The 18784-nt window shown below is 38.0% G+C and overlaps 1 protein-coding gene and 1 long non-coding RNA gene across 3 annotated transcripts; one reads left to right on the forward strand and one right to left on the reverse strand.

Annotated features, from left to right (window-relative positions):
- Positions 1–1498: 1498 nt before the first annotated feature.
- Positions 1499–6379, reverse strand: LOC135111798 (uncharacterized). Of its 2 annotated transcripts, none has more exons than XM_064025513.1 (2): positions 5951–6379; positions 1499–2029 (listed from the first exon to the last, which is right to left on the reverse strand). In XM_064025513.1, exons 1-2 carry the CDS (start codon positions 6377–6379, stop codon positions 1931–1933), a joined length of 528 nt encoding a protein of 175 aa, XP_063881583.1. In that variant the 3' UTR covers positions 1499–1930. The 2 variants fall into 2 exon arrangements, with proteins under 2 accessions (XP_063881583.1, XP_063881584.1); XM_064025514.1 differs by lacking the exon at positions 1499–2029 and adding an exon at positions 3498–3572.
- LOC135111801 (uncharacterized) lies at positions 2962–8964 on the forward strand. The gene is made up of 2 exons (XR_010273914.1): positions 2962–3289; positions 6288–8964. It is a non-coding gene; the product is annotated as an uncharacterized LOC135111801 (long non-coding RNA).
- Positions 8965–18784: the final 9820 nt, after the last annotated feature.

The following is an 18784-nucleotide window of genomic DNA, read 5'->3' on the forward strand; positions in this document are numbered from 1 at the left end:
TTTAGCTTTTTGGTACTTAAGGAACTTATAAAAACACTCATAATACACGTTTCTCGTAATGTCCTTTTGTTTCCCAAACATAATGTTCTTTGCATGTACTTAAGCGTTTTTATAGATCACATGATCAAAAACACTCAAAATACATGTTGTTGGTAATGTTATTCTGTTTCTCCATAAAGTTTTTTTTCCATGCGTTTCAGCGGTTTGGTATATAAGGGGTTAAAAAATACTTAAAGGCAAGTTCTTCGTAAAAGTGATGAAATTATTCCTTTGAAAGTATTGATGGCTGATCTCTTTCTATAGGTGAGGTTTAGTGTTCTCTACTGTACCAAATACTGAACTGTCTTTTGTACTATTTCTTCATCTGTATCCTACCCAGTAATGGTAATAGACTGAGGAACTCCCCACCTTTGTTCATTTTTACTAAGTATTGTCCTAGTGGTAATCAGATGCAGCATTGATTTGCTTAGGAGTTGGGTATCTGAGAATGAGTGGTTATTGGCACCAAGTGCAGATCAGTTGTGGGTAACTCCAGTTGTTGGGAGCATTCCATGGTACACAGATGGTGGGATAGTCTTGCCTTGGACTCTTGCAAATGTGTACTATGTCCCAGTGAGTTTTGTTTTTATTTGACATGAATCCCAAGTTTATTTAGGCATTTCAGGGACTTACTGTGGGTGATGGAGATCTCCACAGCACTCTTCTCTTGGTGGGTGGGTAGCTGTAGAAAAATTCATATGAATAGAGATGTCAGATGTAGGTAAAATAGAGAAATGTTGATTTGATTGTGAACTAAATCCCACAACTTATATTATCTTTAATAAGAAAGGTTTCGTTTAGACCATGAAAAATTGGATAAATGAAGCTGAGCATTATTTTACTGCAACAAGAAGGCACACAAAGTGAAGGAGATCGCATACTTGACTTTAGTTTGTTGTTCCTTTGATGGGGAACTTGTATCATTGTTAAAAGCTTAAATCCTGTAAAATAGCATGGATCCATCTGAATCTTTATTCAGTCAAAAGTTTATATGATGTGTAGACTATTCAAGCTTGCCAGCCTGGAGCCTGGAGCCTGCTTGTTGTAGAGTTGTCCTATGTTCTGTAGATTTGCTTGATATTATAAACAATTATGATAAAATTTCTGTAAACAATTTTGTTCTTTATTTCTGTCAGTATCAGATTCAGTATTTTCTCCATCATATGGCAGCATGTATTTTCAACACAGAGTGAGGGCAGTGTCATTCCTCCTGTCCACTACCCCAACTTCTACTCCCAACACTACCACAGCAATGAGTGGTCTGGTGTGGTGGCTGAGGATTCTTTTGAAGAGGACAACGCTTCTGCTCCATCTGAGCAGGTCAGAAGGTGGATGGCAGCAGTACTAGTAGCAGACTGGTGTTACCTTGATGCTACTGCTACATTGCATTATTTGCATAGTTTTTTCAGTTGTCATGGACTTTGTGTAATATATATAAAAGTATATGAAGCTCAAAAAACTTGTTGATAAGGTTTATGTTCAGCATACAAATTGTAGGATGCAAAGACAAGGATTGAAATATCATTGCCACAATTCCTGACAAAGCATTTGGTGCCACAGAATATTCAGCAATGTAATGTTTGTTTGGCAAACAAACCAGTTTCCCTGAATGATAGCTTTATTTCTGCAGGTTAATACAGTCTCTCTATGGGGGAGAGTTTGGAGACAAAGCCAAGCATATATATATATGTGGTTTGTGAGCCAAGCATACTGATCATTACACTAGCATGTGTAGTTTTAATATGTAATTTAGATCAAGGACAGTGCAGTGATAGAGGAAAAATTATTCACTAGATTTTTTCAGAGAAGTTTTATGACATAAAGGATTAATTGAACGATCAGTATATATATTGGCTCACTAGCTGCATCTCTTTAACACAGAAAGCTTTCACTAATTATCTTGGCCCAATTCATTAAGTGCATCGCTGTTGTGGGAGGGAAGATATGCAGTGTTTCCCTGCCATCTGTGGGAGTTACATTCCAGAGCCTCCTGCAAATAGATAAAATCTGTGAATATGGGAAACCATCCTTATAAGGATCAGAGCTACCTAAATTTATAGTTTAAACCTTAAACTATGCATCTCACATTTACTAAGCAATTCACTTTAAGACAATAAAAAACAGTTATTATATGTATAGTACATGATATTTTAATTAAAAAATACAGTGCACTATACAATAAAAGGGGAATAAGTTGATATGTACAATAAACCCTTGATATAATGAACTTCTATTTACCAAATTTCAGGTATAACAACCTATTTAAGGCTGCTGTCTGCTGCCTCTCTCTCTCTCTCTCTCTCTCTCTCTCTCTCTCTCTCTCTCTCTCTCTCTCTCTCTCTCTCTCTCTCTCTCTCTCTCTACACATATATAGCAAATTTTCATCTCAAATGACCCACTCTCCCCCCATATGTGTTCGTTATATCTTGGGTTACTGTAATGAAAGACTGAGCTGGTGGTGACACCTGGCAACTCTGAAAACTCCCCATTAGTTAGATTAGGTTAGGGAAAACTCCACAAATATGCAAAACCGTGAATATGTGAGGGAACGCTGATATATGCTATCTCTTATTTGTTGTAGATGTATTCCATTCTATTGGCATAGAACGATAGGAAAATGGCATCAAGGAAGTAGGGATGCCACCAAACTTTATGAGACTAGACATAACCTTGCACATAGAATTGCTGAACATAAAGGTATTTCTCCTTGAACTAATAATCAACCAGCTGTTCCATCATTTTCAGCAATAAGTTCCCATTCACATGAACATGATCATCCCTTTTTGTGACAAAGATTTCAGAATACTACACAAGACAGAGTCCAATATGGATACAAAATTATTACAGGCAATATATATTAAACACATAAATCCAGTACTGAATAATAACTTAACATCAAGTCAATCACATATTGTAAGATAATGTTTCGGAGGCCCGTTCCAATACCATTATCATAGTGTTAGGAACCCAACTATTTCAGTCCCTCTCTCATTGCCATACAGGCAAGATGTGTGTGGATACTTATTGTTTTCTGTCAATCCAGTTTATAATCTTGGTGCTTGTAGTGTTTTGTTTTTTGTGTGTAGTGCCATATGATGTGAATTTTACACAACTTTTACATAGTATTTTATTGTTTTTTTTAGCTTGAAGGTGCCTGCAGAAATAGGCAAAACAGCAACTGACGAAAGAATAAAGTTGAAGGAAACTGGAGTTTCCCTGCAAAACAAGCTATCAAGAAGACCTATACAATGTGTGTATATATATATATATATATATATATATATATATATATATATATATATATATATGTATATATATATATATATATATATATATATATATATATATATATATATATATATATATATATATATATATATATATATATCCTTGTCATCATAATGCTCTTCATTGGCACTTGAAGCATGCATCACACTTTTGTATGATTGATCGTATCATTTTTCCTGAGTGGCCCAATCACCCACACTATCACATTCACTATCCAAGTCCTTCCTTCAGCCTTGACACACGCACTGTAATGATGGAACAGTATTTTTCTGTATGTCACAACTAGATAAGTGTAATCAACTAGGTTAACACACACACACATACAAGTATTTTTGAGGGCTTCAAGGAAGAGGATCTCAATGTAGCTCATACAAATACATGAATGTGGATAACTAAAGAAGAAAATGTGAAAATACAAGAAGCTTAACAGCGATGATAAAGGCATAGAAGGAAGAAACAGAAGTGGGTGGCGACAATGTAAAAAAGATATCCAGTGATATAATAGAGATGGAAAGGGAAAAAGAAAACAAAGAACTGAGAAGAGGTGACAAAAATAGTGGACTTAAATAAGAAATACTGTGAAGAGATTAAGAAACTCAAGAAAGAGAATGAAGAATTAAAGAAAACTTTGCAAGAGAGGTTAGGGTTGGAGGAGTGAGAGTTAGTTACAGAGGAAGTCAAAGGTTGGAAAGAGAGAGAACAGCAAAAGGTGGACATGGAGGACATAACAAGGCAACAGCAACAGAAACAACAAGGATATGGAAAAGCAAGTGATTAAAATAATAAAGGAAAAAAGTAATCTTGTGAGAGACACAGTACAGAGAAAGATGTGTATGGTGGTATTTGGGGTCAAGGAAAAGAACCTACCCATGAAAACAGCTAGAGAGAAAGAAATGAAAAGAACTAAGGAAATTATAGCAGAAGTGGCAGAGGAAGGAGAGGGGAGAGTCGAACAAATTAAAGAGGTTTACAGGATCGGAAAGTATGACAAAAATAGAACAAAGCCAATGTAAAACAAGAATCATGTCACAAACAGCAGCAGAACATATCTTGCAAAGAACAGGAAAATTGGCAAAAGCAAAAGGATTGAAGGAAATATGGATAAAAAGAGACATGAACGAAGAATAGAGAAGTAAACTAAAAGTAAAAAAATGAATAGAGAACACAGGAGAGTTGTGGACATGAAAGTGAGGAAATGGTGGCACAAAGATGCCACACAAGACCACCAAACAGAAGTTTAAAGATTATGTATACTAATGTAGATGGTTTGGTGTCCAGCCTACTGGAACTTGAAGACTATTTAAAGAACAATAAACCAGATGTGGTATGTTTAACAGAAACCAAACTAGAAGAGGAAATAAAGTTGGGATTTGCAAAGGAAGGATACAGTACATGGAAGAGGGACAGAAAAGGAAAGGGAAGAGAAGTGATGATATTGGTAAGAAAAGGATATTGTTGTTGAGGAAGTGGAATATGGTGATGGAATGGTAGAAACAATGAGTGTTGTGATTAAGATCAAAAGATGTGAAAAAAGGAAAATCATTGTGAAATACATACCACCAAAAACTAATGCATGGTAGACTAATAAATTCAAAAGTATGCAACTAGAAACAAAAAAATAGTATGGAGGAAATGATAAGGAAAGGTAACAAAGTACTCTTAGTAGGTGACTTCAACACTAAAAGAATTAACTGAGAGGAGATGGAAGTAACAGAAAATGTTGGGTCATGGAGTGAAGAACTTATGCAAACCATGATGATGAATACAACGAGACAGTGGGTGAATGAGCCTATAAGATGTAGAAGAGAAGAAGAACCATCACAGCTGGATTTAATGTTTATGAAAACCCCAGAAAGTAGACCAAGTATACATTGTCTGAGTTCAATGGGAAGAAGTGATCATGTGACAATAGAGATAGTACTACAGGAGGAAACAGTGTTGCACAGGAAAGAACAATACAGAAATTGGAGACAGAACTATGCTAAGTTAAACTTTGCAGAGCTTAGTAAGTTTTATTGAAAAATTAAATGGAAAGAGCAATTTGAAGGTAAAGTAGTGCAAGAAAAATATGAGATATTTTTGAGCAAGTATAGAGAGAGGATGCAACAGTTTGTACGGTTATAAAATGAAAATTGGGAAACAAGAACGGTATAATGGCAGGTGTGTAGAAGCAAATAAGAAAAAGGACAGGACATGGAAGAAAATGGCTATGGCCTGTTTTAAGACTATACAAGTGGAAATACCCTGGTCTGAGGCAATTTTTCTCTCTCTCTCTCTCTCTCTCTCTCTCTCTCTCTCTCTCTCTCTCTCTCTCTCTCTCTCTCTCTCTCTCTCTCTCTCTCTCTCTCTCTCTCTCTCTCTCTCTCTCTCTCTCTCTCAAACAAACAAAAAATAAAAAAGGTGGAGAAACAAGGGGAAAGGGAGATGAATGAACAGAAGGTAGCCAAAATCAAATTTGTACATTTGTGTGTGTTTGCATTTGTTTCTTATTTGTATTTTCACAGATTGACCCAAATCTAAATTACCATTTTTAATGAGAGAGAGAGAGAGAGAGAGAGAGAGAGAGAGAGAGAGAGAGAGAGAGAGAGAGAGAGAGAGAGAGAAATCACAAATACCTACTAACCTGGAAAGTGGAGTCCTTGATGATAAATTGGCTGGGATCAGCAGGGTGAACTGTGGCAGAAGTTTGGTGCATGGCAAATATGGCTTCAGGATGAGTAAATGGAGAGGCAGGAGGGAGTGATGGTTGTGGGGGAGATGATGAGTGAGCAGAAGGTGAGAAGGATGAGGAGAAAAAAGGTGATGGTGCAGAGAATGATGAGGAATGGACTAATGGGGAAGGGGAAATGAGATAATTTTGAGGACTCAAAGGCAGTAATAACAGGTGGTGTAGTGCTGAGGTGAGTATGGTCTGAGGCATGGCCAGGAGCTGCTGTATGACCAGATTTCTGAATTTCCAGTCAAAGTGTCTGGCTAAGAGTTGGAGATCTGGCAGAGAAGCTGTGGCCAGAGGAAGGAGGCTTGGCTGCTGCACCAGACCCATAGACCACATCTTTGGAGTGGCTTTGGCCTTGAGGTGCAGCCAGGTAGCTGTAGCTCACCACCTGCCAGAGAAAAGCTTTTTTAACCTCACTGCCTGCCAGGGAAGAGCTTTTTTAATTTCCATTTTAATCTTACATGATTAAGGTCATATGATTAATAGTTATACCATCTTCTGTATATCTAGCCTGGAGGTTGAGATGTGATGGAATGATTCCAAATGTGAATGTATACCATATTAAATCCTTGTCTCTACTTTCCTCCAAATGAGATCCATGGGCCTTGTAAAAAAAAGTTGGGAGTCCAATCTTTTAAAACTAGTAACTCTAATATTAGAGATTTGAGAGACAGAATGAAGCATTTATAAATCTGTACATTCTTTCAATTTTTTTTCACCATTTTTGAATGGCATATTGGAGTGATTTGAGTCAGAAATAACAATTTTGAACACTTTTGTTTCTATTTGTTGGTAATGTGTAATACCACTGATGAGAGACAAACTTTGTGCTTGGAAGGAAAGAACTGACACCCTTTCTCTATAAATTCTGCTTCACTGCATGCCACAAGTTTTATAATTTATATCAGAACTATTTCTAGACTAACCACTTCATAAGCATAATCATTTTGTCATCACAGTTTTCACTATGCTGCCTTATCACCATTGTGCTACAGTGATCTCAGATGCTTCTGATTTCATAATGAAAGTTAGGGTTCACTTTAAAACCAGTTGACAACTGATAGTCTAAATTCCAATCCAAGAAATGAATTTTGTATCATCAATGAATGAAAGTGCTTGATTGTTCTACAAGTTTGGTGAGGATTGAGGTTGCTGGTTAGTTCTGGGGAGTAGATTAGTAAAATTCTGAAGAAGTATTTTTTAACTGTCTTCACCCAGGAAAACATGCAGGAAATGCTGGATAGTGAAATTTTTAGAGCAGAAGAGAATGAGAAGCTGAAAGATATTACCATAATTAAGGAGATAGTGGAACAGGTGATAGATAGGCTAAGAAAGTTCAAGACACCAAGACCAGATGAAATATATCCCAGAGTAGTTGGGTTTAGGAAGGGGGATAAAACCCAGGGAGGAGGTAGGATTCTTTTAATCTCTAACGTTTCAGCTGAATAGCCATCCTCAGAGAGACTGATTTACATGAGTGAAAACACATTATTTATAACAACAAACAAAATTTTCTCATATGACATTCGTACAGAGTATTGCCATCCTGGCGTGTACCTCACCTAATTTTATTTTCCTAGTCAGGTGGCATTATTCGCCTACGTGACGAGCCTTTACTGGGGATTTTCCTTGTACCTGACCTGAGGGCCAATCTGGCGGAATTATCCACCCACCTGATAAAACCTTCTCTGTGGTTAATGACTTCCCTAGTTGTTTTGAGGGCTGCCTCTATAGCTTTTCTCATTCTTTTCTTCAATCCAACTTAAATTTCTTTAGCCTCTTCCCATTTTGGTAGGTGATTACATTTTTCTATGTTCAATACAAGGGAGTTTGATGTGTTGTGTTTTAAAACATCTTTCCTATGCTCTGCTATTCTTGTTTTAAGTCCCCTGCCTGTTTCTCCTATGTACTGCTTTGTACAACCTTTGCATGGTATGCTGTACACTACGCTGTTATTATTAACAAGTCCGGTCTCTTTAGTCCTCGTTAGCTCACCAATTTTCTCTCCCGCTAATGTTGCTATTTTTAATCCTGTTCTAGACAAATATTTATTAATTATGGAAGCCTTGTCCGAATTTGGTACACATGTATAACTCTCTCTTTTGCTGGTTGTACAGAGATCTTTATTCTCTTTGTTTTCAGTTGTTATTTTCTTTGCCTTATTCTTAAGCCTAACAAGGAGCCCTTCAGGATAACCCAGCTTTTTGAAAGTTGATATGATATATCATATTTCTTGCTCTAGGAAGTTGTTGCTGCAAATTCTGAACGCTCTTAAGTAAAAACCAATAATCACATCAGATTTGATTCTCATGCTGTGGGCTGAAAGGTAGTGAATGAAATCGTCCTTATTGGACATTCATTCACTTGTTAATAATAACAGCGTAGTGTACAGCATACCATGCAAAGGTTGTACAAAGCAGTACATAGGAGAAACAGGCAGGGGACTTAAAACAAGAATAGCAGAGCATAGGAAAGATGTTTTAAAATGCAACACATCAAACTCCCTTGTATTGCACATAGAAAAATGTAAACACCTACCAAAATGGGAAGAGGCTAAGAAATTAAAGTTGGATTGAAGAAAAGAATAAGAAAAGCTATAGAGGCAGCCCTCATAACAACTAGGGGAGTCATTAACCACAGAGAAGGTTTTATCAGGTGGGCGGGTAATTCCGCCAGATTGGCCCTCAGGTCAGGTACAAGGAAAATCCCCAGTAAAGGCTCGTCACGTAGGCGGATAATGCCACCTGACTAGGAAAATAAAATTAGGTGAGGTACACGCCAGGATGGCAATACTCTGTACGAATGTCAAATGAGAAAATTTTGTATGTTGTTATAAATAGTGTGTTTTCACTCATGTAAATCAGTCTCTCTGAGGATGGCTATTCAGCCAAAATGTTAGAGATTAAAAGAATCCTAACTCCTCCCTGGGTTTTTATCCCCCTTCCTAAACCCAACTACTTGTCAACATGAACAGTTCATATCCCAGAGTACTTAAGGAATGCAAAGAAGTTATTAGTGAACCGTTAGTTTCTGCCTTTAGGAAATCACTTGAGATACCGGTAATGTGGAGGCAAGTTTAAGCTTTAAGAAAGGAGATTTAAGCTTAACTTCTGTTGTAGATAAAATAATGAAGTCTGTAATAGTAAAGAACATTAGGGAACATTTAGACAAACATAACTTGATAAATTGGTCACAGCATAGCTTCACAAAGGGGAAGTCTTACCTGACAAACTTGTCAAGATTTTACTGTAAAGTTTACATGGCAGGAGATAATGCTGATAGTTATGACATCCTATATCTGGACTTCAGTGAAGTGTTTGACAAGGTACCCCATCAGAGGCTCCTGAGAAAGGTTAGGGCACACGGAATAGATGGGAAGGTGTTACGGTGGATAAGGTTGTGGCTAAGTGACAGGCGACAGAGTCATAATAAACAGCTCTAAATCGGAGTGGGATTAAGTAATTAGTGGGGTGCCACAGGGATCAGTATAAGGGCCATTGATGTTTTTAATATACATCAGTGACTTGGATAGTTGAATTAGTTGTGACGTTAGTAAATTTGAGGATGACACGAAGATAGGTAGATTAATTAGATTAGAATTGGATGCCATTCCCTTGCAGGCAGATTTGGATAGGATGAACGAATGGACAGACAGATGGCAAATGCAGTTTAATATAAAAAAATGTAAAGTACTTAGCATAAGTAGAGGAAATCCACACAGAAGGTACACAATAAACAATGAACCTCTGGTAGGTTTAGGGTACAAAAAAGATTTAGAATTTATAGTTAGCTCTAAATTCCATATAAGAAAGCAATGCATAGAGGCCAGAAACAGGGCAAATAGGATATTAGGATTTATTTTTAAGAATGTTAAAAGTAGAAGTCCCGAAGTAATATTAAAGTTATATTTGGTGCTGGTCAGACCTCATCTATATTATGCTGTGCAGTTCTGGTCCCCCATATTACAGGAAGTATATAGGTCTTTTAGAATCAATACAAAGGAGAATGGCTAAAAGGATACAAGGAGTGAGGAGTATTCCTTACAAAGAGAGATTGAAGCTGTTAAATTTACATTAAGAGAGATGTAGGTTAAGAGGGGACCTGATAGAAGTCTTTAAATGCTATAAGGGTTACAACACAGGGGATGTAAGCAAAATTCTTAGGATTAGTAACCAGGATAGAACAACAAATAACAGTTTTAAGCTTGAAAAATTTAGTTTAAAAAAGAGATAGGAAGGAATCAGTTCTCAAATAGAGTGGTAGATGAATGGAACGGACTCAGTAATCAGGTTGTTGGTGCTGGGTCATTAGGAAGCTTTAAGAGAAAATTAGAGATTTATGGATGGGGATTGATAGGTGGAAATAGGTAAGTATATTTCATACAGGAACTGCCACATGTATGCCTGATGGTTTCTTGCAGCTTCCATTTTTTATGTTCTTATATTCTTATGAGTATGTATCTTGAACCTGAGATATTATGCTTGTCTTATTATCACAGGGATATTGATCATAGAAAAGAAACACTCATCTTTTGTACTTACATTTTTTTTTTTTTTTGTGAATGTGAAAGAAAATGCCCTGACAGAATTAATTTATCTTTTTAAGGAACATAAGGAAAAAAGTTATATTTGCAATTGTCATGTTTGGGTTAACTATAATTAGCCTTAGTTTGTGTTGGCTACACACACTGGATCATGTGTGTTGCTGCTGTGATTATTAATGAGTGTAATTTCCAGAAATGTGATTTCAGTACTCTCCTAGCAAGTCAGTTAAACACACATGATTTATTCAAAGCAAAAGACTATTCAGTGTGTTTGAAGACTACTTGATATTGATAATAAAACCCATCTTAATGCTTACTTTCAGGTTTTTTTTCTGATTTTATTTTCAGACAAGGATATGTTCACATTGTTGTTGTTGTTGTTGAGAAACTGTTGTTCTTAGTGAGCTATGAAAGCCCTGACCCATTCATAGCTATGAATGTTCCATGGTTCTTAGTTGCGAATGATTTTGCTTTAAAAAATTACCAGCACTAAGATGTTCATAGCCCACTAAGATAAATCTTAGAAACATCTGGGAATGTGGCTTCTGGCTCCTCAGGGGTATGTTGTTGTCCGTCATAATAATGAAAGGCTTATGTGTTGTGTAAAAGTAAAATTAAGATAGCAGCCTGTTATTTATGGATAGCAAGCAGGCTGGAGGGAGGGAGAGTGTGAAGTGTGTGGGTGTCGTGGTGGGGAAGTGTCTCAGTGTGACACGTGAATCACTGCACGAGCTGTCATTGGCTGACTCTTCTCGTGCTGCTGTGGCGAGGGAGTTATTCTCTCTGGCCCCAGCAACTGATAGCTATCACTCAAGCGTGACAAAAAGGTTCTGTGGATAATTTCACTTGGATGGATTTTGACCCTAATGTGGGGTCCATTCTGATGTCTGCACTCTCTCTCGTCATGTTAGGAAGGTTGGGGATGACAATGCAATAAAATAGTAATTTTGACCACAAGGGCACTTAGATCACTCTGGCTCTGGGAACCTCATATAATATCTGATGCAATATGATCATAGGATAGTGCAATTAATTTTTTTTTCCCCCTTCCCCCCTTTTTTCTTTTTTCTTTTTTTTTTACCTAGGAGGGACACTGGCCATGGGCAACAAAAATCCAATAAAAAAAAAGCCCACTGTGATGCTAGTTCCAGAAAAGGGTCCAAACCGGTAGTCAAAAATTAAAGGATAAGTGTCTTGAAACCTCCTCCCTCTTGAAGGAATTCAAGTCATAAGAAGGTGGAAATACAGAAGCAGGTAGGAAGTTCCAGAATTTACCAGAGAAAGGGATGAATGATTGAGAATACCAGTTAACTCTTGCATTAGAGAGGTGGACAGAATAGGGGTGAGAGAATGAAGAAAGTCTTATGCAGCAAGGCTGCAGGAGGAGGAGAGGCATGCAGTTAGCAAGATCAGAAGAGCAGCTAGCTTGAAAACTGCAGTAGAAGATAGCTAGAGATGCAATATTGCAGCGATGAACAGAGGCTGAAGACAGTCAGCTGGAAGAGAGGAGTTGATGAGACGAAAAGCTTTTGATTCCACCCTGTCTAGAAGAGCAGTAATAGTAGAACCTCCCAGACGTGTGAAGCATACTCCATACATGCACGGATAAGGCCCTTGTACAGAGTTAGCAGTGTGGGGGTGGGTGAGAAAAACTGGCAGAGATGTCTCAGAACACCTAACTTCATAGAAGCTGTTTTTAGCTAGAGATGAGATGTGAAGTTTCCAGTTCAGATTATAAGTAAAGGACAGACCGAGGATGTTCAGTGTAGAAGAGGGACAGTTGAGTGTCACTGAAGAAGAGGGGATAGTTGTCTGGAAGGTTGTGTCGAGTTGATGGATGGAGGAATTGAGTTTTGAGACAACAAACAATACCAAGTTTGCTCTGCCCCAATCAGAAATTTTAGAAAGATCAGAACTCAGGTGTTCTGTGGCTTCCCTGCGTGAAATGTTTACTTCTTGAAGGGTTGGATGTCTATAAAAAGATGTGGAGAAGTGCTGGATGGTATCATCAGTGTAGGAGTGGATAGGACAAGAAGTTTGGTTTAGAAGGTCATTGATGAATAATAAGAAGAGAGTGGGTGCCAGGACAGAATCCTGAGGAACACCACTGTTAATAGATTTAGGAAAAAACAGTGACCATCTACCACAGCAGCAACAGAATGGTCAGAAAGGAAACTTGAGATGAAGTTACAGAGAGAAGGACACAAGCCATAGGAAGGTAGTTTGGAAATCAAAGCTTTGTGCCACACTCTATCAAAAGCTTTTGATATATCCAAGGCAACAGCAAAAGGTTCACCAAAATCTCTAAAAGAGATGACTGAGACTCAGTAAGGAAACCCAGAAGATCACCAGTAGAGCGGCCTTGACAGAACCCATACGGTGATCAGATAGAAGGTTGTGAAGTGACAGATGTTTAAGAATCTTCCTCTTGAGGAAGATTGATTCAAAAACTTTAGATAGGCAGGAAATTAAAGCAATAGGATGGTAGTTTGAGGGATTAGAACAGTCTTCCTTTTTAGGAACAGGCTGAATGTAGGCAAACTTCCAGCAAGAAGGAAAGGTAGATGTTGACAGAGTTGAAAGAGTTTGACTAGGCAAGGTGCAAGCATGGAGGCACAGTTTTGGAGAACAATAGGAGGGATCCCATCAGGCAACCTTTCAAATCAATAATTAATTAGAAAGTTATTATAATATCTGTACCACTATTTCTTACCATAGATAGTATACATTTAGTTCAGATAATACTCCATTCTTGGCATCACACTTATTGAAACATCACACAACATCTCTATAATGGTCAGAAACAAGTCCATGTAGCCATGCACGGTGTGCACTGTGTTGTGTATTTACCTAGGTGTAATATACAGGGCCCGAGCTACACTCAAGTGGTCCCATCTCCATACCTATACATGTCTAATTTTTCCTTTAGTTTGTGTACACTTGTTGCCAAAACTATACATATCTTCTTTTAGTCCATTCCAAACTTCAGTGTGTCTTTGTGGAAAACTATTCTTTGTGTTGTTCAGACATCTTCTTTTCCCTACTTATGTGAGTGTCCCATTCTACTGTCATGACTGCTTGTCTCTTTTAGTAATGGTTTTGTCATTACCAACTTCCATTTTGTTTGCCAACTTGTAGATAGTTATCAAATCTCTTTCTCTCCTTTGTTCCAGTATTGGTAAGTATATTTTTTCTAATCTTTCTTCATAGCTTAATTCCTCAAATTCTGCCACCATTTTTGTTCCTATTGTTTGTATTCTTCCTAGCTTGTTTACATGCTTCTTACATAGAGACTACACAACTGCTGCATATTCCAATCTAGGTCTTATTATCATAGGGATTATTTTTCTCAATCTACTTTTGTTCATGAGGTGAGAAGCTGTACTATGTTTCATAGTAATCTGTAAATGTTCCTCATATTCTACCTATATGCTTCTCTGGTTGGAAGTTATCTGGCTTTACTACTCCTAGATCCTTTTCTTCCTGGATCCTTTTAATATATTTGTTTTCTACCTTGTATGTCCAATGTGGTCTTCTATTCACTTCTGCACATCTCCATCATATGACATTTGCTTACATCGAATTTAACTTCCCATTTTTTGCTCCATTCACAAATTTTATTGGTCATTTTGTAGATATTCACAGTCTTTGCAACTTTTTATTTCTTTCTGTAATTTAGCATTATCTGCAAATAGGCTGTTGTAGCTATCAATTTTTTCAAGAATATCATTTATATAAACAATGAACAATACCATATTGGTGATAGTACTGACCCTTGTGGCACACCACTCTTTACTGTTTTCCAAACCAACTTTTCATCATTAGCTACTGTTCTCATTTCTCATCATTTTAAGTAATTTTCCATCCACTTTATACTTGTCCCATGTAGTCTCTTAATATTTTCAAGTTTCCACATAAGTCTTTCATGGGGGAACCTTGTCAAAAGCTTTTTATCAGATCTAGTTATATACAGTCCACAAATGCTTCTCTTTCCTACATGATGTCATCACTCTTGAGCTGAAGCTTAATAGATTTGTTACACATGATTTTCTTTTCCTGGAGCCATATTGTTTGTCTGTTATTATTCCTTCTTTTATAAGAATTCTGCTGCCCAGTGTGTGTGTGTGTGTGTGTGTGTGTGTGTGTGTGTGTGTGTGTGTGTGTGTGTGTGTGGGGAGGGGGACAGAATTTGATGACACTGACATTACAGTGTCCCTTCATAATGTGCAATTAGTGATTGGGTGCCAATTATACCAGAGACACTCTTCAGTGAATTCTTTCACTCATAATACCCCATAATCAATGATCTAGTGCCTCTAAATATTACAGTAATAAAATTATTTTGTAATCACCTTTCAACAAGCATTACCTACTCAGCTAGACTACCAGTATGCAGAAACTTCTGCTAGCCCCTAAGCAACGGGTTTTTTGTGCAGAAACCTCTTCTTGTAATGAGTTTTTAGAGAAAAATAACTCTTATTCCTAGTTATATCTCATTTAGTACAGATTCTAGAATAATGAAACTTACAGCATAAGAAGCACCTATCCTTCTCCATTCTAGTGGTACTTTTGTCTGACTCATTATTTTAGTTCAACAGGAAGTAAAGGTGTGTTCATTATGCTGGATATAGTACTGGCTACAGCTCACTTGCCCCACCTGCCCTCACTGCTTTCCCCACATATCAAAAGGAATGTTCTTCCACTGTGACTCCTTGTTTAACAGCACTTAATGGGAGTGGATGAGGTTAGCTTGCATTTGCACTTAGCCATTCATTAGGATGAGGGCAGATCACCTCCTTCCATGATACTTGCCTTGTATAGAATACCAGATGGCAAGTCACTAAAAGTGGTAGGGAGCAGCTTTGTAAATGTTGCTAAGTAATGTTCAAAATATCTCTCTCCCACTTTCATTTTGATTTAAGGATTGAAAATCATGAGGCACATACATTCATTACCCATCAGAGCCCTGAAATGCACACCACTGTGTTGCTTGTTGCTCAGGGGGTTAAAATTATTGATACCTGTGAGATGTTATTCTAAAAACTGGAAAAATAAATAACAGGCAGCTCTAAATAAATTATATACTGTCGACAAATAACAACAGTAGCTTATGTAAAAAGGAACATAAATGCTTGGTACACATTTTTAGACCTCAGCTAGGATGTGAAAACATGAGCTAAAGCTAAACTAGATGTGATGTACTTTATGATTATGTCAGCTAAAGGCTTGTCCTTTAAGCTTGTCAGATCTGGTTTCAATCCCTGGTCACATCCACTTCCCATGTTTATACATTTTTTTTTTCATAATTTTTAATTTTGTAATAGGAAATGTATTTCTTTGTTTAACTATGACATTGGCAACATGGTGGTGGGATGGTCTTAAAAGATTTCATATAGGGGAAAGAATAAAGCCTAGTATGAACTTATGATGGCATTGTTTTGTTGCGTCAAACAGGAAATGAGTGTCCCACCCAAAAAAGGGAGAAAACATGAATGGAGCAGGGGCTTCCTAGTGAATACTCTGGTAAACCTTGCAAGACCAGAACCACACTTCCCAGACACACACTTTGGATTGTTTGGATACTTATTGTACCACATTAAATTAATGAAACATCAGAAATTAACCTAGAAGGAAGAGCCATGTAATGCAGTGATAGGACACAAATATGAGCCAAAGCTAGATTAGCTGTGAGGTACCTCATGGTCCAGTTAGTTAAGGCTTGGTATTCTGGTATGTTCATTCCTGGTTCAGTCCCTGATCACATCTACCTCCCTTTTTTTTCTTTTTTTCCCCTTCATGTAGGAGTGGCACAGGCCAAGGGAAACAAAAATTCCAGCAAAAAAAAAAAAAAAAACAGCCACTGAGGTGCCAGTCCCCAAACAGTCAAAAATGTTAGTCAAAAATACAAGTTAAGTGTCTTGAAACCTCACTCTTGAAAGAGTTCAAGTCATAGGAAGGTGGAAATACAGAGGCAGGCAGGGAGTTCCAAGGTTTACTAGAGAAAGGGATGAATGATTGAGAATACTGGTTAACTTGCATTAGAGAAGTGGACAGAATAGGGATGAGAGAAAAAAGAAAGTCTTATGCAGCAAAACCAAGGGAGGAGGGGAGGCATGCACTTCACAAGATAAGAAGAGCAGTTGGCATGAAAATAGCAGTAGAAGATAGCAAGAGATGCAACATTGCAGCAATGAGAATGAGGCTGAAGACGGTCAGTTAGAGGAAAGGAGTTGATGAGATGGAAAACTTTTGATTACACCCTATCTAAAAGATAGCATACTACATACATGGACGGATAAGGAGGGGTGGGGGTGAGAAAAACTGGTGAAGAAGACTGATGCCTAACTTCACAGAAACTGTTTTAGCTAGAGATGAGATGTGAAGTTTCCAGTTTAGATTATGATTAAAGGACAGAGGACAGACTGAGGATGTTCAGTGTAGAGAAAGGGGACGGTTGAGTGTCACTGAAGAAGAGGGGATAGTTGTCTGGAAGGTTGTGTCGAGTTGATAGACGGAGGAATTGAATTCTTGGGACACTGAACAATACTAAGTTCATTCTCCCCCAGTCAGAAATTTTGGAGAGATCAGAAGTCAGGAATTCTGTGGCTTCCTTGTGTGAACTGTTTACTTCCTGAAGGGTTGGACGTCTACAAAAAGACGCGGAAAAGTGCAGGGTGGTATCATCAGCATAGGAATGGATAGGACAAAAGTTTGGTTTAGGTCATTGATGAATAATAGGAAGAGAGTGGGTGACAGGACAAAACCCTGAGGAACACCATTGTCAATAGATTTAGGAGAAGAACAGTGACCATCTACCACAGTACCAATAGAATGGTCAGAAAAGAAACTCGAGATCAAGTTACCAAGAGAAGGATAGAGGCTGTAGGAGGGTAATTTGGAAATCAAAGCTTTGTGCCACTCTATCAAAAGCTTTTGATATGTCTAAGGTATCAGCAAAAGATTCACCAAAATCTCTAAAAGAGGATAATCAAGACTAAGGAAAGCCGGATCACCAGTAGAGTGGCATTGACGGAACCCATACTGTTGATCAGATAGAAGGTTGTGAAGTGATAGATGTTTAAGAATCTTCCTGTTGATGCATCAAAAACTTCAGATAAGCAGGAAATTACAGCAACAGGATGGTTATTTGAGGGATTAGAACGGTCACGCTTTTTAGGAATAGGCTGAATGTAGGCAAGCTTCCAGCAAGAAGAAAAGATAGATGTTGATAGACAAAGATGAAAGAGTTTGACTAGGCAAGGTGCAAGCACAGAGGAGCAGTTTTGGAGAACAATAGGAGGGACCCCATCAGGTCCATAAGCCTTCCGAGGGTTTAGGCCAGCAAGGGCATGGAAAACATCATTGTGAAGAATTTTAATAGGTAGCATGGAGGATGGAGGAGAGGGAGGAACAAGCCCTGAATTGTCCAAGGTAGAGTTTTTAGCAAAGGTTTGAGCAAAGAGTTCAGCTTTAGAGATAGATATGATAACAGTGGTACTATCTGGTTGAAATAAAGGAGGGAAAGAAGAAGCAAAGTTATTGGAGATGTTTTTGGCTAGGTGCCAGAGATCACGAGGGGAGTTAGATCTTGAAAGATTTTGACACTCTATTAATGAAGGAGTTTTGGCTAGTTGGAGAACAGACTTGGCATGGTTCCGGACAGAAATATAAAGTGCAAGAGATTCTAGTAATGGAAGGCTCAGGTACCTTTAGTGAGCTACCTCTCTATCATGAATAGCAGGAGAACAGGCTGTGTTAAACCAAGGTTTGGAAGGTTTAGGTATGGGCAGAAATATAAAGTGCAAGAGATTCTGGTAATGGAAGGCTCAAGTACCTTTTGTGAGCTACCTCTCTATCATGAATAACAGGAGAACAGGCTGTGTTAAACCAAGGTTTGGAAGGTTTAGGTCGAGAAAAAGAGAGGAATGTAGGGCCCGATGCCAGACACTATCACCTCCGTTATGCGCTCGGCACACAGTCTCTGGCACAGAAGCAGTAGTCATTCCAAGGAAATTCAGCAAAATACCTCCTCAGTTCCCCCCAACTAGCAGAGGCAAAACACCAGAGGCACCTCTCCTTAGGAGATCCTGAGGATGGATTGGAGCAATAGGACAAGATACAGATATGAGATTGTGATTGGAGGAGCCCAATGGAGAAGATAGGGTAACAGCATAAGCAGAAGGATTAGAGGTTAGGAA

Source organism: Scylla paramamosain, chromosome 22 (assembly GCF_035594125.1).
Source record: "Scylla paramamosain isolate STU-SP2022 chromosome 22, ASM3559412v1, whole genome shotgun sequence".
Lineage (NCBI taxonomy): Eukaryota > Metazoa > Arthropoda > Malacostraca > Decapoda > Portunidae > Scylla > Scylla paramamosain.